The 27,377-nt window shown below is 34.2% G+C and overlaps 2 protein-coding genes across 3 annotated transcripts; one reads left to right on the top strand and one right to left on the bottom strand.

Moving 5' to 3' along the window:
* Window positions 1-4,635: 4,635 nt before the first annotated feature.
* LOC107873454 (SMR domain-containing protein At5g58720) lies at window positions 4,636-21,291 on the top strand. 2 transcript variants are annotated; one of them, XM_016720315.2, is made up of 12 exons: window positions 4,673-5,930; window positions 6,042-6,101; window positions 6,791-6,816; window positions 7,444-7,554; window positions 8,839-8,924; window positions 10,448-10,686; window positions 11,305-11,381; window positions 11,510-11,566; window positions 20,182-20,249; window positions 20,339-20,445; window positions 20,546-20,616; window positions 20,801-21,291. In XM_016720315.2, exons 1-12 carry the CDS (start codon window positions 5,375-5,377, stop codon window positions 20,924-20,926), a joined length of 1,584 nt encoding a protein of 527 aa, XP_016575801.2. In that variant the 5' UTR covers window positions 4,673-5,374; the 3' UTR covers window positions 20,927-21,291. The 2 variants fall into 2 exon arrangements, with proteins under 2 accessions (XP_016575802.2, XP_016575801.2); XM_016720316.2 differs by lacking the exon at window positions 6,042-6,101 and having other exon boundaries at window positions 4,636-5,930.
* Window positions 21,292-25,773: 4,482 nt separating this feature from the next.
* LOC124899685 (mucin-2-like) lies at window positions 25,774-26,527 on the bottom strand. Its single transcript, XM_047414727.1, has 2 exons — window positions 25,942-26,527; window positions 25,774-25,858 (listed from the first exon to the last, which is right to left on the bottom strand). The coding sequence occupies exons 1-2, from the start codon at window positions 26,375-26,377 to the stop codon at window positions 25,827-25,829; spliced, it is 468 nt and encodes a 155-aa protein (XP_047270683.1). The 5' UTR covers window positions 26,378-26,527; the 3' UTR covers window positions 25,774-25,826.
* Window positions 26,528-27,377: the final 850 nt, after the last annotated feature.

Below are 27,377 nucleotides of genomic sequence, written 5' to 3'. Positions count from 1 at the left end.
TAGTATTTTAAGTAGTATTTATATTATATTGTACGTATATATGTGTAAATATCTTCTATAGACTCTAAAGTAGTATATATTTAATGTATACATGTGTATATGTTCTCTAAAATTTAAAGTAGTATAATATGTAATATATATGTTATACGTTTATTGTTTAACGTATTTAATTTAAAATGTATATAGGTGTGAATATATAGTATATATTGGAAAAAACATGTAATTTCATTTTTTTTTTTTTGTACATTTTGACCAGTAAAAACCGCTTAAAAGCTAAGTAGGCTGGTCACGGGCTGGTTAGACAGATTTTACTGTTAGGTCCGAAACCAGACCATTAAAACCTAACCCGGGATCAGACCGGTCCAAAACCTGATAAGCAAAAGTGGGCTGGTGCCAATTTGAACCGGACCGACCTAGTTGACACATATACACTTATGTCCTTTCCCATGGGCGGACTACACAACGCGGGCGGCCAATCAAATTATTTTGATGGGCGAACTACACAACGCAACCAATCAAACACTATACAGCACGGCCAATCAAACACTATCTATATCTATATATCTATATATTATAAATAGCAAGAAAGTCTTGCATAGATTGTTGCCAAGTGGCAACATAGGATATTGCCATGTATTACGTTTTAGGACAAATTAGTTAGATTAGGTAAAATTAGTTATTATTTTTGAATTTAAAATTAAAAAAAATTAGACCTTTTCTATTTCAAAAAACAAAAACAAAAATTGGAAGTAACAATTTAAGAAAATGTGCAATCATTACTTAAGAGATTTATAACATCTTTTTTTTATTATTATTTAGAACTTATCATATTTTTATATCTATTGTTAAACTTAAAGATAAATTTAAATTAAATTAACATATTTGAATTTAATTTATATCGTAATTATTCAATTACAAAGTTTAATTTAAAAATTGATTTGTAAACTAATTAAACCAAACACAAAATCATATTTAATATAAAAATTAATAATTAAATGTTTATTTAATTATGATAGTGAATAATGTCTTTATATTTTTGAAATTTTAAAAAATGCATAGACCTTCAGATATTTTTAATCCCCTAAGATAAAAAGAGAGTTTTTTTTCCCTTCATATTGCTTCTATATTCTTTTCTTTTATTTTCAAAAGTATGTGTCTTGAGTAAATAAGTTGGATTTCAATAACTAATTGACTATGTGCCTGTTTGGATTGACTTTTAGTTTTGGCTTATAAGTTAAAAATCTTAACTTTTTATTTGATCAATTCAGGTTGACCATTTAAATTTCTGAAATATTTCTTAAACAATTAATTATCAATCTTAAATCACAATCTTTTGTGTAAAAGAAAAATATCGTAAGAATAAATAAAAGTTGCTTATTAAATTTCTTGGAGTTGGTACCATGCAACCTTCTATTTTTCTATTACAAAAAAATATATACTATTTAATAACATTCTATATTCTAGGGATCTTTCTATGTGTGTTGAAATTTTAAAGGGGTTTGATTTTTCTTCATAATTTAACTTATTTTTTCATATTTTTGTTTACAATAATTTTTCTGGTATAGTTCTTGAAAATAAATGTGAGGAACATAGATTTTAAAAAATATATATATAAATTGTGATGAATAAATATGATGTAATTATGGCGTAAAGTTGATCTTAAATTTCAATAAAAATGTGATTGTTACTGAATTATTTGTGATGGTGTTTAGCGACAAATTCATTATTTAAATATTATAAATTCTATATTGTCCAAATAAAATACACGATCGAATATTTTAATCATGTATTCACTTTCATATATTGTATTATTATCTTAGAATACACTATAAATTCTAAGGTAATATTAATTTTTATTTTCTCATTGATTGTCATGATGTATAGGTTCAATGTTGATATTCAATAAAACTATAAACAAATGTGTTATTTCAGTTGGTATATTATAAAATAAAAAATAAATTAGATTATGTAACTATAACTCCATCTTTGACATTGTTTTGATACATCACACACACACAAAAAAAAAAAAAAAAGTGCATGAGCTTTAGATGTTATTGGTACTGAACTTCGTTATATGACTCATTACTGTGAATCAAAAAATTAATTTAACACAAGATAATATTTACTATGTCCGCAGAGTATATTCTTTTTTACATATTAGGAACGATGTCATTCACCAGATTAATTTATTTTTAATATCTACTATAAAAATTAAAAGATTACAAACAATTTTAAAGGTATTGGAAATTCTTCGAATCTCAAATTACATTTAAAAAAAAAATTGAAGAAATATTTAGTACTAATTTCAAATAAAATACAAAAAATAGATTATACTCAAAAGAATTATCGTTAAAGTTAGACATCTTAAGAATTCTGATCAAATAATAAAAATTTAAAAATAACAAAATAAATTAGGAGTAAAAATATCAAAACTTATGTTGTAATAAAAGGATAAAATCAAATATCTATATATTTTATTTTATATTTTGAAATATAAAAATATGAAGTGTTGGTTGGATTATCAACTTTTGGATAAATTTAACAAACAGATGAATTTTTAACAACTACCGAAACTTCAAATTGGAAGCTAATGCATTCACACAACTTGAATGTTTTATTAATTGATTTAATTGAAATTAAATGAAATAAAAAGAATGGTGAGAATATGATGGAAAATTTCATTTGACAAAAAGGGATGAAATCTTAAGACGATATTCACATATTGAAGACTCAAACTTCAACAATAATAATTTGCAAGATGAAAATATTTGGTGATCGTATTCATGTAGTTTATTTCTTTAGTTCAATAAAATTTTATACATAGATATATTTTTTGAAAAATAAAATAATAATTAGGTATTTGTTGTAATTAGGTACTCAACATATCCTAATGCATTTAAGTAGGTAAAATTACAATATTATAATTTGTTGTTGGTTGGAGTATCAACTTTTGGATAAATTTAACAAAGAGATGATTTTTTAACAACTACCGAAACTTCAAATTGGGAGCTAATGCATTCACACAACTTGAATCTTTTATTTATTGATTTAATTGAAGTTAAATGAAATAAAAAGAATGGTGAGAATATGATGCAAAATTCCATTTTAATAAAAGGGATAAAATTTTAAGACAATATTCACATATTAAAGACTCAAACTTCAGCAACAATTTGTAAGATTATAATATTTGGTGATCGTATTCATGTAGTTTATTTCCTTAGTTCAATAAAATTTTGTACATGGATATATTTTTTAAAAAATAAAAAAATAATCAGGTATTTGTAGTTATTAGGTACTCAATATATCATAATGCATTTAAGTAGGTAAAATTACAATATAATTTAATCTAATAGCATTCGCGCATTGCACAGGAGATATACTAGTATTAAATTAAATAGTAAAAATTTAATACTAGTATTTAGGGCCTGTTTGGCAATGAAAATTTTTCTCTTTTTTTCGGATTTTTTTTCGGAGTTTGAAATTATGGTGTTTGACCATGAAAATTCGAAAAATAATTTCGAATTGTTTTTCTGAAAAGGAAAAATAGGTTTTTGTTAATTTCATAATTTTTCAACTTCAGTTCCAACTTTTATTATTATTATATATAACCTCAATCTTTTAAATTTTATATAAAACTCTTCTATAACATTACTTTTTCAATATTACGTATATAACTGTTTTAAAGAATAAGATAATTATAATTTCTAATTTAATGTTATCCTAATTAATATATATCTCTTTTTTTCTCTCTCATAATTATTTTTCCTCTTATTTAATTTTCTCCCTTATTTAAGACATTATTTTACTGCTAATTTATATTTGTACCCATAAATATATAAAGTATTATATTTATACCATAAATATATAAAGTATTTTATTTATACCCATAAATATATAAAGTATTATATTTATAATAGAAATATACAAAGTATGTTATATATAAAGTTTATGCCATGTATATACCATATACACACATATAAATATACAAAGTATTAAGAAACATATTAAGCATATTTATAATATAAATATACAAAGTATGTTATATATGAAGTTTAATTTATACCATGTATATATCATATACACACATATATAAAAATACAAAGTATAAAGAAACATACTAAACATATTTATATATTTATGGTATATGATATAATATACCATAAATATGCAAAGCATGTTTTATATGGAAATAATTTATTCACACAAAGTAAAATCTTTCATGTATAAGAAAATTAAAGAAATAAATTAGTGGTACCTTTAAATTTAATAACAACTCATTATTTCCTATTTTTTAGGAATGAAAAATGAAGGAAATAAATTAAATAAATTTTAAAAAAAATAAATTTGTTTGAAAGATAATATTTATTATCTAAAAAATAGTAAGCAGTGATCTGTTAATATAAAATTCATATTTAAAATTTTTAAATATGAGAAAACAACTATTAATATAAATATTATATATATCATAATTGAAATTCATTAAATATGATCATATATATGTAATTATTTTTATAATAGTAACTAATTATATTTTTTCATTAGTAGGTAAATTTAAGTTAAATAATTTTGATAGTTTGTAAAAGTTAGGACATAAAATCATATTTTAAAAAAACAATTTTTTTTTCAAAAAAAAATATACCAAACACAACTCTACCTTCAATTTAACTCTTAACTTAACTCTAACTCCGAAAAATTTTACTTTTCCTTGCCGAAACCGCTACTTAGATTCTCTTTTTCCCAATCTCCGATTTTTTCGCTTTTCATCAGATTCTCTTCTCTGTTTGGTGAAATTTACAAACCGCCAATTTTTAATCATTTTTAATCCAATTTCCCTTTGTGTTCTTCCCGTTTTGCACCATTTTCCCCGTTTTGGTTCAACTTTTCTTTATGTAATTAGGGTTTCAATGAAAATTTCAGTTTCTTAGAAGCTTCTAGAACCAGGATCTAAGTTTGGATTTTTTCCCCTTTCCAATGAAGATTTTCAGTTTCAGGTGTTGTTTTTTGGCTCAGAAAATACATACCCCGAAGCTCGAAATCTAGTAAAATGAAGGATTTTTAGGTTCATCCTTATGTAGTAGTTATGATGATATTGTTGTATGTAGGTAGTTTTATAATCTAGTAGCAAAATTTGTGTGTTTTGTGAGGTGTGAGGAAGCTGACCTGGATACACAATTATTAAAAAAAAAGGAATTTTGTCTTTTGAGGTCTGCGGAAGCGGGCCCAGACAATAAGGTTTTCAAAAAAAAATTGTGGATCTTGTGAGGTGTGCGGAAGCTGGCTTGGACACGATTATCAAAAAAAGGGTGATTGTGTGTTTTGTAGTTGATCTTATAGGAATTGTTGTATATGAATAGTAGTAGCTAAAGTTAGAAATATGACACAGAGGAAGAAGAGATCGAAAGCTAGTAAACAAGTTGGGGCTGTTAATGGTTCGGTTCCATCGGAGTATGAGAGTGCCGTGAAGGCATTAACGGATGTGTTTAGCTCTGTATGTGTGGAGGAAGCAAAATATGCTTATAAAGAGGCAAATGGGGATTTGAATAAAGCAATGGGGATTTTGGCTGATATAGTGGAGAGTAAAGAGAGTAAAGAAGAGGATAAGATTACTAGTTGTTCTAGCTCAAGTGGAAATGTTGGGTCAAGTTTGGATTCAAGTAACTCGGATATGTTTGTTGGTGTTGGGTCAAGTTTGGATTCCTGGCAGAATGCAGTTCAGCGAAAGGCCAAAACAAAGAAATTCGTAGCTGCTACTGGAACAGTCGCGACGATGCTAGGGAAGGATTATGTGAGGACAACTACAAAGAAGAATTGTTTGAAGTTCAAGGGTTTAAATGATGAAACATTGGGTAACGATGATGTTGAGCAGTTTTTGTGTTCCATGCTTGGGGAGGATTCTGATTTGAGCTTAGCTGTCGTCAGAGATGTTTTATGTGAGTGATACTTTTTCAGTTTGAATATTAGAATTCGTAAATGAAGTAAAACGGAAAAGAACAAAGAGAATGACAGAAGTTATATTAGTGGAAGTTGCAATGCGTTTCTAGGTGTGGTGTTGATCAGGGAAGATTATATGTGCAGTGGCGGAGCCAAGAATTTAGCAAAGGGTGTGCAAATTTTCTTCCCAGTTATGTTAAGGGTGTGCAAAATTAAATATTTACTCATAATAGCTAACATTTAACCTTTGTAGACCACATAATTACTCGACCAAGGGTGTTCATCTGACCACCCTTCGTTTAAGGTGGCTCCGCCCATGTATATGTGCTAAATCATTTGTTATTGTCATGGTTGTATTTTACCTAAATTTAGTATCTTGCCGATTTTGTTGTGTGCTGGTATAAACAATTGATACAAAGGCATTTGTGTAGCATAATTTTTTCCTTATATTTAACCTGAAGAAAAAAAAAGCATGTTGAAGCAAATCAATGTGCATCAGACTTCCGTGTACCCTGTGCATGAAGTGTTCCCAGGCCATAGCGAGTGAATAGGTGTACACTGTATGTAGCCTTCCCCTTGCATTTCTGCAAAGAGGCAATTGCTAAACCCCAAACATGTCTCCTACAGGTCACTTTAGGTCACTAAAAAGGGTAACTCTGTTGTTGTGTGAACGCTCAACCTCAATGTCTACCACACAAATTTGAAAAAAATTCTGCGGCATCGGGTGTTACTTCAAGCTTAAATAAAGTGTACTTTTGTGTGGTCATGCTTAAAACTATATTGAAATGAAACGAGAAATAGATAGAGATGCTCTTCGCTTGGTCAATGGCCTTATAACTAGAACTTCTATTTAATGCAGGTCAATGCGGATACGAAGTTGAGAAGGTAAATATTGTTTGATTATCCTTTTGTTTTAAATCAAATTTGTTTGCTTTATGGAAGCTTGAATGCATTTTGGTTTTCTCCTCATAAATATATCGTGTACCATAACTCGGATATCATCTTCCTACATTGTTATAGTTTCTAGAGAAGATCTGATAATCACTCTTGTTATGACATTCTGTTTATAATTGGATCGTATAGTGTATGATTGCATTGTACAATCCTTTGAAACTGTTATTGTCCAACACTTATCTGCTTCCAATATCATTGCACATTGGCTTTCTTGATACACCACTCTTTCTGTATTTCTTTTATACAGTATGGTGTTATTTTAGGTTTTGAGTCTTTACTATGCTTATGTGACTCTCTTGGGATTGTTTTCATTTCTTGTGTCATCATATCAAGTTCATCATTATAGTTCTGTGATCTTAACTTGATGCTTTGACATCTGTCTTTTCAACTTTGGAGGAATATATCGGACAAATTGACTACGATTTGTTTAAACTACTGTGCTGATTCCTTTTTATAGTATAATTTGGCCCTTGGTGTCTTATTGCAGTACTAGGTTTGCTACTTTCACTTTTCTTTTGAAACGATTCTCCTTTTATTGTGCTTGTGCTTCTCTTCCAGGCTCTGAGTGTGTTGCTTGAATTATCAGCTTCCTCTAATGAGCGACCTAAGCTTAGCGACTGTGGTGCAAGCTGGAAAGAAGAGGCAGTGTTTCTTCATTCAAGTGATGGTGTAGGTTAATTTTCTTATCTTATACAGTCCATTTATATGTGATTTAGCCTTGCAAAACATTTTTTTTTTTTGTCTGCATTCCTGATTGATTCTCATATACACCAACCAAAAGTTCATCCTATAGCTGCTTTACTAGTTAGGTTATTCTCTTTATCCTTCAAAATGGCCTTTTTTTCTCTCTCTTGGTTCTGATATTGTAGTTTGCAAGTGGTATAGTCTAAATGCTTCATCAAAAAGTGGTATACTCTAAATGGGCAACTACCTCCTTATCAAAAAGTATAATGGGCAAATAAAGGTCTGCAGATTGCAGGCAGAAAAGTGAGGAGGCTACGTCAATGAGGTGCTGAAAATACCTGTGGTGGAAAAGCTGGCACTTGTTTCTCATGAAATAGACATTGTTGGAAAACTAAGAAAGCCAATTATTCATTATATAAAATTAATGTCTTTTCATGGGGATTAAAAGGACTCTGATCCAGCTGTGGACATACTAAGCTGCTAATCCGAATCACCTAATCTTTAGTTCTGATCCTTTTTGATGTTGTACAACTGACATTATCAAATTGCTCCCAAGAAATGAAGGTTTTACCATTCATTTGATTTTGGATGAGCAAAAGAAGTACAATTGCAAATGCTTATCAACTGAAAAAAAAGAAAAAGAAAAGTATGCTGTCAGATGATTAGTTAGTAATTGACTGCCCCCATTTTCCCTCATCTGATTAAGCTCAAGACATCTCTTTAGTGTTTGGAGAGTATACTGCCAATTGGAAAATGCTAACTTTCAGCCTAAATGTGTTGGTAGTTGGGATTTGGTTGTGTTCTGTTGCCAAAATGTTTTGGCAAACATTCGGTAGAACGAGAAGAACGAGAGGAGGTGGTCTATGCAGAATATCATTATGTTTGTTAAGAAAAAATGGTGTCAAACTAATAGAAATCTTGCAATTGCATTTTAGATGTCTGTAATAGGTGTTGGTTCAGTCTTAAAGTGTGGTTTTATAACTATTTGGGGACTTAGTTGAATTCTTTTTCAGTTTCAATTTCAAATATGCATACCTCCCTGTAGTTTAATTTCTCATTCAACTGCTATAAATTTGTTAGTCTGTAGAAATTGTTTACTAAATTATTAATTAAAAAAAGGCAGCTTGGTGTACTAAATTCCTGCTCTGCACTGGTTCCAAGGAACGGACGGACTACAAGGGTCTTTTACTAAGTTCAGAAAATATAACTGTCTGGTTTTCAGAGGTCGGCACAGGGATGACCTGATGCTTAGTGACTATTCTCCTGCAGCTTACTGATAGGACGTCTGATTCTACTTCTCATTCATCTGAAGGTGAAGTTCAAGATAATGTGTGGTTTTGGGGGCCTCCTGGCAGGTAATTATGCAGATATCTCGTCATGTATTCATGTTCCAAGAAAATTCACCTTTACACCTTTTTTGTTGGGCATGTGCCTTTTCAATTACTTTCAATTTTCCGGCGTTATTAGAATCCTTGATTTTAGATATAAGATTGTTTGCAGTGTTGAGTAGGAATCCTGAAGCAGGGTGCAGGTTAAGGGCATCTTTTTTTTCAAACAACCTAGTTCCAACCTTGGATCTCTAGGTGGGTTGATTTATCGATATGTAAGAAAACTTGCAGTGATGGATGGGGGGCCACACCATACTCCTATATTGCCTGTGCATGGTATGGACATCCATCTTAGTATTTTAAAAAAAAAAAAACTAAAAGCTAAATGCTTACTGCTAAATAGTAAATACAGGAGTGAAGAGTCAAGTTTGTAGAATGCATAATTCTCCAACTTCAATGGCTAATGTAGGTTAGTGCATCAGCTGCTTCCTATAAATCATTAGGGAAAATAACAATCTTTAAGGGGTCGTTTGGTTGGTAGGATAAGGGTAATAATCCCCGAATGAAATGTGGAATTATTTTATTGCATTTGGTTATGGGTATTAATTAGTCCCAAGATTATTTTGTCCGGCTAGTTGTACTAAAATGATGGGATTAGCGCTAGCCCATATAGAAAGTGGGATAGGGAATCTCATGGGATATCCCAACTTGTCTATTCCATCCCACCAACCAAACGACGACCCCTAAATATATGAAAGTCACACCTGTCTTGCTATAGTAAAGTTTTATCTCAGCTTGATAAAGCTGTTATGCAAGACAATATGAAATGATAAAAGCTTATTGCACTTGATGTTTACATGAAATCAATGAATGAAAGACCAATGGCTTTCATACACTCACTTACTACTTAATCATGTGACTTCACCTATGTTGCTTTGACACTTTACTTTTGGCGCCGAGCCCGCATTGATACAATGTGGTCTGCAGGGCCAGTACCCTGAAGCCCCAACCCATCCTGCTGGCTATTTGGTTTAGGTTTTTATTGGCCCTATTCCGGCCCAGCCGACAGGTTCAATCTTGATATAGAACTTTGGACACTACCTGCAGTCTGACACCAGGAACATGGATAATATAACATGGAGATCCAACAGCAGGTAACCAAGAGCTGGGATGTGTCTGGTTTTGGTACTATGTGAAGAAATGGATTTTGGGCTCAAACTCAGACCCAAAAGTTAGTTCATGGAGGAGCATTGTCCAAGAGGACCAAGACTATATAAGGAGACCACAACCCATTTCCTTCACCAATGTGTGGCACTTACCAGTTACCACCCTTTTATGCCGAGAGCTGGATATCGGGAGTTAGGACAATATAAAATGGACCTAGGCTGTGACTCAGTACCAAAAGCAGCTCATGAGGTGAAGATTGTCCAAGACCATTTAAGGAGACTAATTATCCATCCCGCAACCAATGTGGACTTCTAACACCTTCACTCGGAAGTGAATTCTTGAAGCCTTGTTGCTGGATCAAATTATAATTTGCTTTGTTTCAGGAATCAGTTAAAAGTTCCTGCTGGAGATTCAGAACATTCTTCATCATCTACAGCAGGAAATTCTGGGCGACAACTTCCTCAAGAAATCTTGGCATCTTTGTTTAATATGCCAACCCCTAAGAGCGCTGAACAAGAACCAACTACTATGAACTGGAAGAATGTTGTGAAGAAGATGACCTCTTTGGGACAAAGGTTTGGATCAAGTCCTAATGACATTCCAGCATCACAGCATACTCATGGTACTGTGACAATTTCTATCTATTTGTATTTTTTAAATGGATTTGCATTTTTTAAAACTTCCAAGAGATTTCAGATCTATCAGCATCATGGTTCTCCAGATATAAGCCTTTTCATTCAGATATAAACCTTTCTCCTTCTTACCTTTATCATGTAAGATCTGATTGACTATTAGAGAGTGTCTCTCTTTATGTATGGTTCTCCAGATATAAGCCTTTTCATTCAGATATAAACCTTTCTCCTTATTACCTTTATCATTTAAGATCTGATTGACTATTAGAGAGTGTCTCTCTTTATGTATTAACCGGTTATTTTTCTTTGCAAAATAGGTTTTTTTAATTATTGTTTATTTAAGTCAATTTATTGATAGAATAGATTTTGAGTCAATGAAATTGTTGAATACCCACCAAGAGGTGGCACAGTTCCCCTGTTGCCACCAAAAGACAGAATCTTCCCTGGCATCTTTTATTTGTTTATTTGTTTTATTTTTTTGATAACTGTGGCTTCCTTGACTAATTTTGTCCTTTTTCTATTCTCCAAGGTGGGGCATATTGTAAGATTTAGATGTTTGCAGAAATTGTGCCCCCCCTCTTACTACTTTGAATATCTCTTTACTGCAGCTGAGGGAGCTGAGTATCACCTGTTCAGGGAAGCTGCAAAGCAACACTGGGAGTCAATGAGAACCCATTATCAGCAGGTATGCATATTTTGTTCGTTCATCGTGCTATGTTCTTGCTCTGGATACATCTGATATGTTTGGGTTACATCTTTTGATATGTTTTAAGTTTTCAAATTAAGAGCTTGAAAAGTTGCATTGTGCCGCAGGCTGCAACAGCGTTTTCAAATGGCCAAAAGGAAAATGCTGCTTATCTTGCGGATCAGGTAATGACAATGCAGGAGTCTTGCGTGCAGTATGCCTCATAAAGTGATTATGACTCCTTTTCTCCATTTCCGATGTTTACTATTGCTTCTTGTAGTTTCAGCGAATTTGAGGCATCTTTATTGAAAAAAAGAAGAAGTAACTGACTCTGGTATATTAAATACCACATATTTAATGCGTCCTGTATCCAACATGCACTGTCATAATGTTGATGCTTGTGCTGATTGAAAAGCTTTTGAAAGTTTTGCAAGTTGTATATAAATTGGAAAAGACACAAGTACCCTGCTGAACTTGTCCAAAATGTCAGGTTACACCCCTATATTTTGAGGTGGTCCTATTAACCCCCTTGGACTTTTGGAAGTGAATTTGTTACTGTGAGAAATATAAGAGAAATACTATTGAATTGTGTTTACATAATTACATAAGACCCTATTTATAGACACTATAGTACAATCCTTTTCCAAGTAGGATTTTTATATACTATTCCTATTTCTACTCATATTCTACTCTCCCTCAAGCTGGTGCATACAAATCATATGTACCTAGCTTGTTACAAATGTATTTAATACGAGGACTGGCGAGGGAGTTGGTGAAGATATCTGCAAGTTGATCACTTGACTTTACAAATTTTGTAACAATATCTCCTGAGAGTATCTTTTCTCGGACAAAGTGACAATCAATCTCTATGTGTTTAAAACATTGGATTTGATGCGATATGAAGGGCTGCTTGATTATCACACGCAAGTTCCATCTTACCGGTTTCTCCAAAATTTTAGTTCTCCCAGCAACTGTTGATCCAAACTAGCTCATAAGTTGCTACATCCATTGCTCGATATTCTGCTTCTGCACTAGATCGAGCACAGTGTTGTAAAAGGCGAGCGCCTCGTTGCCAATGGCGAATGGCGAGGCGAGGCCTGGTTGCCTCTTCACGGCGTGGCGCTGCGACATTCAAAAGGCGTCGCCTTTGCGAGAAAGGCGACATGGCGACAAAGGCGTTGCCTTTTAATTTTTTTTTTAAATTAGGGTTTTAGGTATATAAGCTAATTTTAGGACTTATTTACCCATTTTGGCTCTACCAACTTACTAATTGGTGACTGCGGCTGCTACCATTTATCTCACAATTTTGATTCCGGCGACCGGCAACGTATTCTGACGACTTCCGCTACTCCGGTAAGCAGTGAACTACCCGTTTCTATTTTTTTTTTGTTCTTTCTTATTCTTCTTAATCCAGTGTCCAATACTTGTATTTTGGTTGTGTTTTTTGTTCTTCCTCTTATTCTCTTCTATTTTCCTTCCGGCTTCCACTGTAATACTGTATTCTGTAACAGTGTTACAACCTTACATTGTTACTGTAACAGTAACCAGTAAGTTGTAGTCTTATTATGTAATTTTTTTTAATAACTTATATAAAATTAACACAGTATGATAGTAATATACTAATTGAATTGTTGAGTCATTTAAGTTCTAGACTTTTAGTATTTGTCTACTATCTATTTTTAATTCTTGACTTGAAATATTTTCTAATATATTAGTGTTATTGAAATTTTGATCATTTATATATTATTTTAATTTTTCATATTAATTGTCGCCGTTCATTCAAAAGGCTATCGCCTCGCCGCGCGGCGCGGCGGAGCCTTGTCGCCTCTTGTCGCCTTTCGTCATCCAAAACACTGATCGAGCAACCATACTTTGTTTCTTATTCTTCCAAGACACCAAATTACCGCCTACTAAAACACAATATTCGGAGATAGAACGTCTATCAGAGGGTGATCCTGGCCAATCAACATCTGTGTATCCAATGATATGCTTGTGACCTCGATCCTCAAAGAGTAGTCCTTCGCTTGGAGCTGACTTTATATATTATAAAATCCGAACAACTGCATCCCAATGACTATCACAGGGAAGTTATAAACTGACTTACAACACTCATGGGAAAGGATATGTCAGGTCTAGTCACAGTGAGATAATTTAACTTTTCAACCAATCGCCTATACCTTTCAGGATCACTGAGTGGCTCCCCCTGTCCTGGAAGAAGTTTAGCATTTGGATCTATACGAGTGTCAATGGGTCTACATCCCATCATTCCTGTCTCCTCAAGAATGTCTAAGGCATACTTGCGTTGAGAAATAACAATACCTGATGGACTGAGACAACCTCAATACCTAGAAAATATTTCAATTTGTCGAGGTCTTTAGTCTGAAAATGCTGAAAGAGATGTTGCTTCAATTTAGTGATACCATCTTTATCATTGCCGGTGATAATGATATCATCAACATAAACCACCAAATAAATACATAGATTTGGTTGAGAATGTCGATAAAACATTGAGTGATCAGCTTCACTACGAAGCATGCGAAACTGCTGAATTACTGTGCTAAACTTTCCAAACCAAGCTCGAGGGGATTTTTTCAGACCATAGAGTGACCTGCGCAATCGACATACAAGGCTACTAAACTCCCCCTGAGCAACAAGACCAGGTAGTTGCTCCATATAGACTTTTTCCTCAAGATCACCATGCAGAAAAGCATTCTTAATATCCAACTGATAAAGAAGAGGCCAATGACGAACGACAACCATGGATAGGAAAAGACGGACATATGCTATTTTAGCCACTGGAGAGAAAATGTCACTATAATCAAGCCCAAATATTTGTGTGTAGCCTTTAACAACAAGGCGAGCCTTAAGCCGATCAATCTGACCGTCTGGATCAACTTTGATTGCATAAATTCAACGGCAACCAACAATAGATTTACCTGCAGGAATGGAAACAAGCTCCCAAGTATCACTCGCATGTAAAGCAGACATCTCATCTAGCATAGCCTGCTTCCATGCTTCCATCCTGAATGAGAAAGTGCTTCACCTATAGTCTTAGGGATGGAAATAGAGGAGAATGATGATACAAAATCATAATGGGGTGATGATAAACTATGATAACTCAAGAAAATGTAATGTGGATTAGCATTACGAGTGGAACGCATACCTTTTTGAAGTTCAACTGATTGGCTAGGAGTAGGCAAGTCTGCAGTAGGAGCAACGTCCGACGCATGACATGAATCATCTGGGACTAATGATGGACGCGGACGACGATGATAAGTCAGAAGTGGTGGCACTGCAGCTGGAGATGTAGAAGTAATCGTTGATTCCTCAAAGGATGGTTCGGGTAAGTCTGGAGATACGGGTAAGACCAAGGATGGTGCGGGTAAGATTGGAGATATGGGTAAAACCTCAGAGATATCAGGATGATCAGAAGATGTATAGTAAGGTCGAGATTCAAAAAAGGTGACATCGGCGAACATAAAGTAGCAACGAAGATCCGGTGAATAACAACGATACCCTTTTTGAACTCGAGAGTAACCAAGAAAGACACACTTGAGAGCACGAGGGGCTAATTTATCTTTTCCAGGGGCTAAGTTATGAAGGAAACATGTGCTCCCAAAATCACGAGGAGGGATAGAGTAGAGATATAATTGTGGAAACAATATAGAATGGGGAATCTGATTCTGAATGGAAGATGATGACATTCTATGAATTAGATAACAAGTTGCCAGGATTGTGTCGCCCCAAAAATGCAACGGAACATGGGATTTAATGAGAAGAATGCGAGCAGTCTTAAGAAGATGCCTATTTTTCCTTTCTGCTATATCGTTCTGCTGAGGGGTGTACGAACAAGATGTCTGGTGAATAATTCCTTGATGAGTCACAAACTCCTGAAGCTGAGAGGATAAGTATTCTAAGGCATTATCACTACGAAAAGTACGAATAGAAACACTAAATTGAGTTTGTATTTCAGCACAAAAACTTTTGAATATAGAAAATATCTTAGAACGATCTTTCATTAAGAAAACCCAAGTACATCTTGAAAAATCATTAATGAAACTAACAAAATAACGAAAACCTAAGGGTGAACTGACTTTACTAGGACCCAAACATTAGAATGAACTAATGAGAAAATAGACTTTGAACGACTCTCAATACTACGTGAAAAAGTAGCACGGGTGTATTTCCTAAGTTGACATTCCTAAGTTGACATGACTCGCAATCTAATGTGGATAAACTAGACTAACTAGGCACAATCTTTTGTAGCTTGGATAGACTCGGATGTCCCAAAGTTTGTGAATTAGGTCTGGAGCGTCTGTAACGGAGCATGCTGCGAAGGAATTTGAAGAGGTCAGATGGTAAAGGCCTTGTGATTCATGTCTCGTGCCAATCGTCTGTCCCGTGCTGCGGTCCTGCATTGAAAAATAATCATAAAAAAAGTTATACTACAATTAAGGGCACGTGTCAAACGACTAACAGATGCAAGATTAAAAGGACAACCAGGGACATAAAGAACAGAGTAGAGTGACAGAAGATAGGGGTTTGGCTTGTCCAACTCTTTTTGGTTTTGTTCGAATCCCATTGGCTAAAGTAACAACAGGAAGAGATTGTGAATAAACAATATCAGACAAAAGTGATTTGTTATCAAAAATATGATCAGAAGCACCTGAGTCCACGACCTATGATCCAAGAGTACTAGACTGTGAAACACAAGCAAAAGGATTACCAGCAACAGAAGTATCAAGCTGGGCAACTGAGGCTACTTGTGGAGATGTCTGCTTACGCTCGATACTGAAGGAACTCATCATATTCTGTTTGGGCAATATGAGCATTATTGGATGGTCGATTAGGCTGTGGAGATGCCTGCTTTCTCGATTCCGAAGGAACTCATTGTATTTCTTTACGGCAATAGGATCATAACTGGGTGGTGGACTATGCAAAATATGACATATATCCCGATTGTGTCCAACTTTATGACAATAACTACACTTTGAGATTTTTCAGAACGACCTCCTCCTCGCCGATTCTCCATAGGCTAATATGTTCGCTTTTCTATGGTTTGAGATGCAAGAATAGAGGAGTCAACGATGGGTGATGAAATTACTTTGTGATTGAGAGGCGCAACAAGACGAAGCAGACGAGAGAATAACTCATCAATTGTAGGAATCATAGGACTAGCTAAAATCTGATCACGTACTGAATCATGGTCAGTAGAAAGTCTGGCAAGTGTAAGAACTAAAAACATCTGTCTGTGCTCATGTTGTTTCTCCACATCCGCAACGATGAGCATCAATGTATTAAATTCTTCCATGACTGCTTGTACTTGTCCCAAGTAAGTAGACATCGGATTCCTGTTTCTTCAAGTTGGTCATTCGAGATATCACATCATAAAAACGAGATATGTCATTAGTGTATAAAACACGAGCCTTTTCCCAAACTAGATAACATGTCTGGAATGAGCGAAGCAAGGGCATCAACTTGGAGTCAATAGATCGCCATAAGAGACTACATAATTGAGCATCAACTTTCTCCCATTGTTCTTTGTCTTTCGCATCTTCCGCGCTAGATTTTGCCTTTTTATCTACCACACTAGCCTTAATCTTTAAGAGATTTTGGACACCTTGACCTTTGCACCACAACTTGATCGAGGAAGCCCAGACTAAATAATTTGAACTTCTCATTAATGGTTCGGAAGTGATCATAGGACTTGAACTTCCGATTGCAGTAGTTTTGGGGCCAAAAACATCATACCCAAAAGACATCTTGGAAATTTTAACTTGAAAACACCTAGAAATAGAATCTGGATCTGAAAACTTTCAGGAAAAAAAATGCTTTCAGGAAAAAAAATGAAGTCGCCGAACTTAGGGTTTTGGCGGTCGAAATCTGTAAATAATTGTCGGATTCTGATAAAAGGTAACTGGTCGGATTCGGAATAGATCGGCGACCCTAAAACCAAGGAACCACTCAAAAATTTTATCGGAGAAGATCTCACGTGCCGGCACGTGATAGATATCGCCGAATTTCCGGCAGGCGCGTGGGAGCGTGGATGGTGATTTTTCGGTGGTTTGGATCGGGTTTTCGTCGCCTGAGCTTTCCGACCCTCTTGGTGGTGTTGTATTTTGTACACAACCCACAAAATAGATAACGACACAAATCAGTCACCGGAAATTGATGTACGGCGACTGAGTTTTTTTTTTTTTTTTGAAGTTTCTCACCAACGCTCTGATACCATGTGAGAAATATAAGAGAAATATTATTGAATTGTGTGTTTATATAATTACATCAAGACCATTTACAGACAATATAGTACAATCCTTTTTCAAGTAGGATTTTCATATACTATTCCTATTTCTACTCATATTCCAACAGTTACCAACCAGAAACGAGACAACCAGATGTTTGTCACGGTGTATTGTGCACGTGCTGCTATTCTACATGTACATTTCATAAAACTAATTATTTTATCCTTATTTTCCATTTTTTTCCTTTTCTTTTTCTTTTTCTTTCTTCCTTTTCGTTTCTCCTTGTCTCCTTTATTTTGGGGTTGCCATAAAACTTGCCAGCAAATCCTCAACCTCATCCTTTTCTCTTCTGATTCTCTCTCAAATAAATTATCTAGTCTGATAACTGATTAGTGAATTATGAGGATTTTTCTAGTTATTAGGGAAGAATGTATATATAGGTAGCTAAGGCTGAGTGTTTGTCAAAGTATCTTCATCTGAACTATCAACTTTAAGGAGATAATGGGATCTGTTAGCTCATGGGTTTCAACCTACTGTGGTTGCTTGAGAAGGAATGAGGAAGCCCTCTGATGGTGAATCTGAAATTGCCACTCAACTTGGCTTGTGAATAAGGATTACAGTTAATTATATGGCTTCTTTCTCCTTTTTTGACAAGTAAAACTTCTATTCATTTGGCATCGAGTAGATGCTCTATTTTCAACATTAGCCACCAGCTTTCCTTTTATAAAAGTAAAGAGAGCTGACGAAATTCATAAATTTCTCTATTCATCTCATAGATCCATTTTGCGCAAATAAGCTCAAGTGTTTTATACGGTGTGTTTCAAAACATCTGTAACAGTACCTATTGAATCTTTTATTTATATTATTTTCAGTATGGGGTTGTTTGGCAGAGTGTGTTAACAAAAATAATGCATACATTATTTTTGTGTATTATTAATGCATTATTTGGTACATTTTTTTGTGTATGTATAACTAATGCTTTGCATTAGTTATACACTAAATTAGGTATTGACTATGTATTACTAATACCCCATCTTTTCTATGTATTTGTAATACAACACATTTCAATATATGCATTAAATTATTAAATTACAAATTTACCCCTCAAAATAATCAACTTCTTTTCTCACCATTATTAAATTACAAATAATGCCTTGCATTAGTTATACACTTCTTAAAGGCAAGTTCTACAGAGTGGTGGTTAGTCCGGCTTTGTAGTATGAGGTAGAGTGTTGACCTGTCAAGAAGACCCACATCCAAAAGATGAAGGTGGCGGAGATGAGAATGCTTCGGTGGATGTGTGGGTGTATGGGAAAAGATAGGATTAGAAATGAGGTTATTCGAGATAAGGTGGGAGTGGCTTCGGCAGAAGTCAAGATGAGGGAAGCGAGGTTGAGATGGTTCGGTCATGTGATGCGGAGGAGCACAGATGCCCTAGTGCGGAGGTGTGAGAGGTTGGCTAGGGATGGTTTCAAGCGAGGTAGAGGTAGATCAAAGAAATATTAGAGGGAGGGGATTAGACATGGCATGGAGCAACTTCAGCTTACCGAGGACATGACCCTGGATAGGAAGTTGTGGAGGAGGCGAATTAGGATACAAAGTTAGTTTGAGTTAGGATGCTGTATGTTTTGGTGTATATATGGTGTATCTTGCTTTTGGTACTATTGAATATGTTAATTTCAATTGTATCTTGTTCTATTACTATTCCTTATCGTATCTTAGATTGCTTTATTTTGAGCCGGGGATCTATCGGAAACAACCTCTCTATCTCACATTTGAGGTAGTGGTATGGACTGCGCACACTTACCCTCCCCAGACCCCACTTTGTGGGAATATATTGGGTATGTTGTTGTTCTTCTTCCTTCTTAATCAATCATCTTCTTGTTTTTTGATTTCTTTCTCTTTATTCCGGTCAAATTCCGTCGATTTCATTCTTAGACTTCTTGGATATGGAGAATACGTGAAAATTGAGTTTTCAAAGAAAAGTGGGTTTATAGAAGAAGTAAAATTGGATTTTCACGATTGCATACCTTCCTCAAATTCTTTTAGCAATGAAAATGAGCAAATAGAAATTGGTTATTTGGGTACAACAGTGGTGGTTGCTTCCATTTTTTTGTTTTTGACTTTGTATTACCGCTGCTGGTTCTCTCTCATTTTTGGGACATGGATGCTCATTCCTCTTGATTTGAATGCCAAACAACCAGATCTCATTTTTTCCTTTTTTGAATTTTATGTTAGAAAATTGTCTGTTTAATGTAGAATTGAAATCTACAAATGTGTTGATGCTGCTTTCCTCTAAGCTTGAAAAGATAAGTGTATAAAAAAGGCATTTTGATAAATAAACATATTTTTATAAAAATTATATATATATATATTATTTTTAGTACATCAAACCAAACACAGTATAAGAAATAATGTCTGCATACTAATACCAGCATTACTAATACTTGTGTTAGTAATGCAAGCATTATTAATACACCTTATTCAGCATTATTCTTATGCAATTTACCAAACTACCCCTATACATTTCTCTCTTTCTCATGTGGACACTGTTTCAGGGTTGGCTACACAACAGAAAGGCTCAAGAGGCTGATGAGAAGGCTAGCCAGGATATATTTGCAGCAAGGTGGATGACAGATCAACATCTATTTTATTTTTCTAATATCATCTCGTTGTTCTATTAGACGCCCCTGTTAAACTGACGTTCTGTTGCAGAAACAAGAACATAGAAAACATTATAACTATCGACTTGCATGGGCAACATGTCAAACCAGCAATGAGGCTTTTGAAACTGCACCTTCTGTTCGGAGCATTTGTGCGATGTAAGCATCTTGAGTTAATGGGTTGAGTCCATGAGATTGTGTGCCAGCGTGAAGCGTGTATCGGAGATTCATAATATGTTTTTACATTTATTGTACTCAGCTGTTAGGTTGTTCAGGGTTATCACTGGATGTGGGGTGCATGGCGTTGGGAAGTCTAAGCTGAAAAACTCGGTACAGAACACTAGTCTCACCTACTCCTCTTTTAGACTTTTCACTGCTAGATTCGTTGAACATTCAAACTCGTGATAGAATAGTTCTCTTAAATATTCGTATAAAAAACTGGAAATGTGAAAATCTGTCCTTTGCATGCTTATCATGGTACCGTTACTATAAAAGTACATCTTGCTATTTGCAGGTAGTTGAACTTTTGAGGAAAGAACGTATTGAATGCACTGAGGAGAATAGAGGAACATTGCTCATTAAGCTCAATGGACGAATGAATTTTAGCTTTCTAGATGCTGATGACGATGATGATGACTGACCATCTCTTAGGCATGGTTGCTAGTACTTAGCCGCCGTGGAGGTTAGCATTAACAGTGGCGCTAAATTGTAATTAACACCACTATATTATCTGGTTGCTAGGTGGAGTACCTAGATTATGATATTTTGCAGATATTAAATTTTCCTTTGTTGGTGTGAGAATTGTAAAGTTGATCTTAGCTCTGACTACTATGCAGCGTGAGAGCTGAGCTTGAGTATCAGTGTAGAGTGCAAATTATTGTAGTTAACTGTAGTACTCACTTGTTCGGGGAATCTTATGCTCTTGAAAATTTGTACCTTGAAAATTTGCAGTTGGGTATCTCTAGCTGTCTTATTTGGGTGTGTGAATAAAATTGGTTTTTTCTATTTAGGTTTTAATTTTTTCGATTTTTTTTCGGTTTTTTCTTTATAATATTTAGTTTTTACAATTATATTGTGATCGAAATGAAAAATCATAATTATGAAAAAATAGGAGCGAAAAACTCTCTTGAAACTAAAAAGTGAGATAAAGAGTGAAAAGTTTAAGTTTTAAGTTTATATTGGGTTTTGGATCATTTAATTAACAATTAATGAACAAATATTACAACTTAGAGGTTCAAATCTAAATATATATCTACATCTACTTCACATTATTGAAAATCATTAAAATTAGTTGAAAAAGTATTTAAAAAGTAGATTATAATTAATATTTTATGTATAAAAAAGTTCGAATATCATTTTTTCGAGGGCTAATGTAGTCAGAATGTGATAGAAAAATTAGGTAGTTTCGACTGTTTCATGGTAGTCGAAATATAGCTTGTCGGAAAAATATTTCAGACTACTGTAGTCGGAAATTTTGGACTACTTTAATCGAAAACATAGTCGGATATTTAATAAATATTTATATAATAATTATAAATATTCCGTCTACTCTAGTCGAAAATTTAATAAATAATTATTTAATAATTATAATTATTCTGACTACTATAGTCAGAAATTTAATAAATAATTATAATTATTCCGACTACTGTAGTCGAAAAATTAATAAATAATTATTTAATAATTATATTTTTTCGACTACTGTAGTCGAAAAATTAATAAATAATTATTTAATAATTATTATTTAAAAATTACTATTATTTAATAAATAATTATTTAATAATTATTATATTGCATTAGCTTACACTGCTCTCAAATTATAAACAACAGGATCAAACAGGACAAAAATTTATAAATACAACCACTTTAAAACATTCAAAACAAATATCAAATCAAATATTTTAAACATCTAAATGTCACAACAAAAAATAAGAACAATAACTACAATCTAATTATTATCAGATCCACTATCTTTCGCATCATGAAATACTTGCGGCATGTGCTTCTTAACCAAATCCTCAAATTTAGCAAACTTAGCATCGTTAGCTTCACATTTCTGCATCAATTTCATAATTTGCTTTTTCATCGCTTCCATTTCTTCCACAATTTGCAAAGTAAAAGAGGAACTGGGAAACAACGAAGGACTACTCGAGGATTGGAGAGCCCCTGTCCCGTAGGTTCTACCTTTCTTTGGACCACCTACCACAGCTGTCCACATATTATTCATCTCTGCAGGTGATGGTTGGACCATGGTACCATCCTCTGAAGTAGGTTGAGTTTGACACCACTCTACTATGCTTTTTTGAAATTCTTCCTGAAAGAAAAATTATTTGTCAGTATGTAAACAAACAAAGTTGAGTAATAAAACAATGTATGTAAAAGTTATTATCTTATATATGCATTCTTAGCACGCATTTTGACCCAATCTCCTCTTGTACTGGCCTTATTTTTCTTCCTCTGTGTCTCTTCGTAGACATCAAGAAAAGGGGGATCTTTTCCCCCATTTTCATATTCCTGCAAAATTTAAGAAAAAGAGATAATGCAAGTATGAAGACAAGTCCGAGCAGCATAGACCAAAATATCTTAAGACTAATACAAATCCAATAGAAGTAGTAGTTTAGGAGAGTTGAAATATAGCTTGGTACTATATAAGTTTTTATTTGTCATAATTATTAGCAGAATCATGCGTTTGTTGTACTTAATTGTCTCTTCTTCTCTTATTCATGTTGTTCCACAATATGGAGTTTGGACAAAATAGCACAAACAGTTTCATGTTAAAACAAGCAGTGGCTTCACTGAAACTCAATGACACTTTCCCCTACTGTTCTTGCTAGTATTTATAGAGATTTGAACTTGCTTAACCAATTGATTGTACCTTCAGCTAAGCACACTGAACATAGTAGTAATTCTAGATGTATAGAGGATGAGTCGAAACTTATCCTTCGCGCTCCTTTTTATTTTGTTCAGACATGAGCCTAAGCCTAAGCCTAAGCTAGGGCATTTCATTCTAACTAAGCAAGCTCTTGAATTTCCATTTCTTAAAGAAGTGGATATTCGTGTATGCCCTAAAATGAAGGCATTTATCCAACATGGAACTGTCAGCAGATCAAGTCTCGAAAGTGTGAACAATGATGATGAGCTGAAAGTAGTTGATACGATGTTCAATTCTAAGGTTTATCTTGTGCTGTGGTTTAACTATATATTTGTTTCATTCATTAATACACCACTGGTCTACTTCACTTTTTCCCGTTTTAACCAGCGAATAATAATAGTAATCTTCAGATAGTTGTTTATGCTTGTCACTTGAAGCTGGGGCATTTGTTTAAGTAATTAGATTTTCACCTGTTGTTGCCAAGATGTAAGATGAGATATGGTTCATATTCTATTTTGTACTTGAAGCACTACTGAAATTTCATCCCCAATATAAAATGCTACATTTGGAGGTTTCTTGTCCCAACCTGGAACTGCTAGAACTCTATAAGGCTAATAGCATAACAAATGAGCCCTTATTCTATTGATACTGTGAGAGATTTCCCAGTTTGTAGCCTAGTGTAATTTACTGGGGAGAGCCAAGAGTGGCTAGATGGCATAAGGTGAAAAAACTAGTACATGTAGATTCGAGGAGTGAAATTGATTCTGCAACAAAATGTTTCTGTGGCGTCCTTATGCTATTGATACTATGAAGAATTGGGGCATCAACAAATTATACAAGGAAAGGAAGGAATATGTGGTGGTTGGACCAAATATGGGAAGAGAAATCTTAATATTTGCTCGACTTGTTCAAGCTTCTGAACTAGTTGGGATGGATTGTGAAGAACTGTACAACCCGCAGAGTATCAATGAAATTTGGACTCGATCAAGATGTGCCTGGTTGCGTGAATCATGCTTGGAGAAACTATGATAGACCAATTAAAGATGTCAACATCTATATACCTTCTAGGCCGTTCGAGTCGGATGTTAGCAAACAATACCCTGAATAGTGGAAGAGCAATAATAGTACACCAGAGGATGCAGTTAAGCGTGTAACCAAGGGACAGCGGTCTAAAACCCATGGAAGGATACCAAGATTGCTATGGGGACAGAAGAAAAAAATAAATGCCTCAGTGTGTTGTGAATTTGCACTGAAAATTGATGAGGTCAGAACAAATGACAATTATATTCGGGTTTATGAAACGAAAGTTGTAGAATTGCCATTTGATGATGAAGATGACTATTTAATGATTTCAGAATTTTTACGTCGGAGGAGGCTCCTAAAAGAAGGAATTACTGTACCGGATAATCAAGAACTCCTACCTAGCACTCACAACCAATCTTCTTCAGCTTTGAATGATGGAGCTCGAACTCCCACAGAGAGGGAGGCCTTAATGGAATCTAAACTACTTAAAGAAACACTTAAGACTTCAAATGTAAAATTAGAAGAATTAGATGGAGATGACTCATATGTAGTTCGACAAATGGTGCAACTAAAGAGCGAGGACAACAATGACAAAGGTGTTTGTAAACTCAATTTGCCTGATAGTTTAGACCTTGCAAGTGAGAGTCCAAAAGCAACTAGGAGAGATGGTAGATTTGCAGAATTTTCAGGTACTGATACTGCTAAAATGAGTTTGCAGATTAGTAATGATTCAGTGGACGCACATAAGGTAACTACAAATATGCAGATCAACTGGACTGAAGGAAATATGCAGATGCAGAATATTGAAATGATCAATATTTCGAAACTTGAGAAGAGGATTATACTTCAAGATGTCAACAACAATGCTAGTGAATCGAAATAGGCCACACACGGCTTCACTAGACTTCAACAAAAGAAACAAGCAACAAAAATGCTAGTGAATCAAAATAGGCCACACATGGTTTTACTAGACTTCAACAAAAGAAATAAGTAGCAACAATGCTAGTGAATCGAAATAGGCCATACACGGCTTCACTAGACTTCAAGATGAACAACAATAAGAAGATAACAATAATAGTGAATCGAAAGAGCCCCACACGACTTCACTATGTCACAGTTTAGAACATTGAACTAAATTGAACAAATCAAAAATTTAAGATGATATTCCCAGTCTTCATCGGTGGGTAGCAAAACTCATCGAACCTCCAGTGTGCAATGAGCCACTCATTTAAGACACTCTATTTGCCTTTGCCCATTCCCTCCTTTCCCTATATTCAGGAATATCCCATTTTTCTAAGAACTGGACCCACACATCAACATTCAGCCAACCAGGTTTTTCCATATTCCTCCGGGCCTCATACAAGTGTTCTTTGATCCATAGAGCTGCTTTCAACTTGAAAATGCGTTGTATTTCATTTTCATGAAAAGAATTCCATACACACTTTGTTTGCAAAATACTTTAATATAAAGTCATGAAAAGAGTTGACGGATACAAAGGTAAATTCATTAATGATAGCATACTGAAATGGTAAATTCTTTGATTTTGACTATACCATAAACTTTTTCCACATAAGAATCCTGACGTCGAATCGAATCTCATTCTAACTACCCTACGACTCTGTATGAAATGGTTTAATTACTTCTATAATCATATGTCCGCCCCTATATGCGGGAATGAACCTGCAATAAAATTATATTAAATTATCTTAGCTTTCAAAAATTTTAAAAATTATGAAAAAACATAAGGTTTACTAACCCATTACCATCAGGGGCGTTAATTAGCCTCCCATTGCCGTCATATTCTACTACCTCTTTAAATTTTAGAATCTGGGAAGCAACTGCTGTAGCATTAGACACTGTAGTACTATTAATTGATGGCGATGTTGATGTGCTAGGACCTTCAATTATCAATCCAGAAAGGCTAGGTGTGGATGATGTTGAAGTTACAAATGAAGAGCTACTATGCAGACTATTATGGAGAAAAGAGGGCAGGAACTGGTGGGGCGGTGGGGGCATGAAAAATGCATTTGGTAGTGAAATAGTTGCCCTTAGAGGAGGAAGAATATTTATAGTAGCTGCTTGAAGAGTTGTGGTAACAGGTGGTGGTGATGGTGGTGTTGTATATTGACCTGCGGGAAGATTATCAGGTCCTTTCTTACCTTTCTTACGCCATCCATTACCATGACCTTTTGATGCCATTTATTTTCTTTATTAATCACCTGAAAAAATAGAACCACCAAATGGAGTTAGTCTATGATATGCTGCCTAAATATTAACCACCTGGAAAAAAAAGAACCACCAAATGAAGTTAGTCTGTGTTATGCCATTGATTTTTTGTGTTTGCATACACGTTAAGAAATACATATACAAACCTTAATCATAAGAGTATTTGTCTAAACTACTCTGTATACCTCAAACATCTCAATTTGTTACCACTCCACTAACTAAAGCAGTTAAGGTGAATTTAAAAAATAATTAATTCCATAAAATATTCCGGTGTATCTCATCTAGCAACTAAACAACCTCTTACAGAATACATAGACAAAAGTTCCGGATACTACTAATGTAACCTTACTCAAATAGCAAGAATAAATCAGCTCTTATAATTATAGTATTCGATATTTGAATCCAAGGTTAACACCATTTAAATGATCCTGGTTTAACTGGAAACTACCATTGCAGAAACCATATAACAAGCTAAGATTGAATGAAACGGAAGACAACACTCAAGAAATCATAAGTAGGAAAGACTTAGCCATCGGATAAATTTTGGACTATACGAAGACTTCACAAATAAATAACTTGCTTTATGTAGAGGAACTAAAGAAGTAGGATTTAAGAAAAAGTAACAAGACAAGCAAATCATGCATAGTACCAGTAGTTTTACCACTGCTATTTAATCAAACAACCAGAAATGTTCTTACTGGCACTACAAATGTTAACAAAGAAAAGACACTATATTGTCAAGAAAAATAGCAAAAAGCAGCCGCTAAAATACAATTCAAGACCTTGTTACAACACATTTCTACTATTAATAACAACTCATTCCTCGTTGCTTGTTTCATATTCATTCATTGATTCTTCCTCATCGCTTGTTTCATATTCATTCATTGATTCTTCCTCATCACTTATTTCATTTTTATCAAGTAACTCTTCCTCGCTTATTTCATTTTCATCAATTGGATCTTCCTCGTCATTT

The sequence above is a fragment of the Capsicum annuum genome, chromosome 6 (assembly GCF_002878395.1).
Source record: "Capsicum annuum cultivar UCD-10X-F1 chromosome 6, UCD10Xv1.1, whole genome shotgun sequence".
Lineage (NCBI taxonomy): Eukaryota > Viridiplantae > Streptophyta > Magnoliopsida > Solanales > Solanaceae > Capsicum > Capsicum annuum.
This window is presented reverse-complemented; position numbering and strand designations above follow the sequence as displayed.

Bases quoted from the DNA above. Each gene is read 5' to 3' on its own strand.
- LOC124899685 (XM_047414727.1), bottom strand. From the start codon at position 26,377: ATGGCATCAAAAGGTCATGGTAATGGATGGCGTAAGAAAGGTAAGAAA. The intron at 25,859-25,941 runs GTAATGGGTTAG...ATTTTATTGCAG, and splicing joins GCTAATTAACGCCCCTGATG to GTTCATTCCCGCATATAGGG.
- LOC107873454 (XM_016720315.2), top strand. From the start codon at position 5,375: ATGACACAGAGGAAGAAGAGATCGAAAGCTAGTAAACAAGTTGGGGCT. The intron at 7,555-8,838 runs GTAGGTTAATTT...ATTCTCCTGCAG, and splicing joins TTCTTCATTCAAGTGATGGT to CTTACTGATAGGACGTCTGA. The intron at 8,925-10,447 runs GTAATTATGCAG...GCTTTGTTTCAG, and splicing joins TTTTGGGGGCCTCCTGGCAG to GAATCAGTTAAAAGTTCCTG.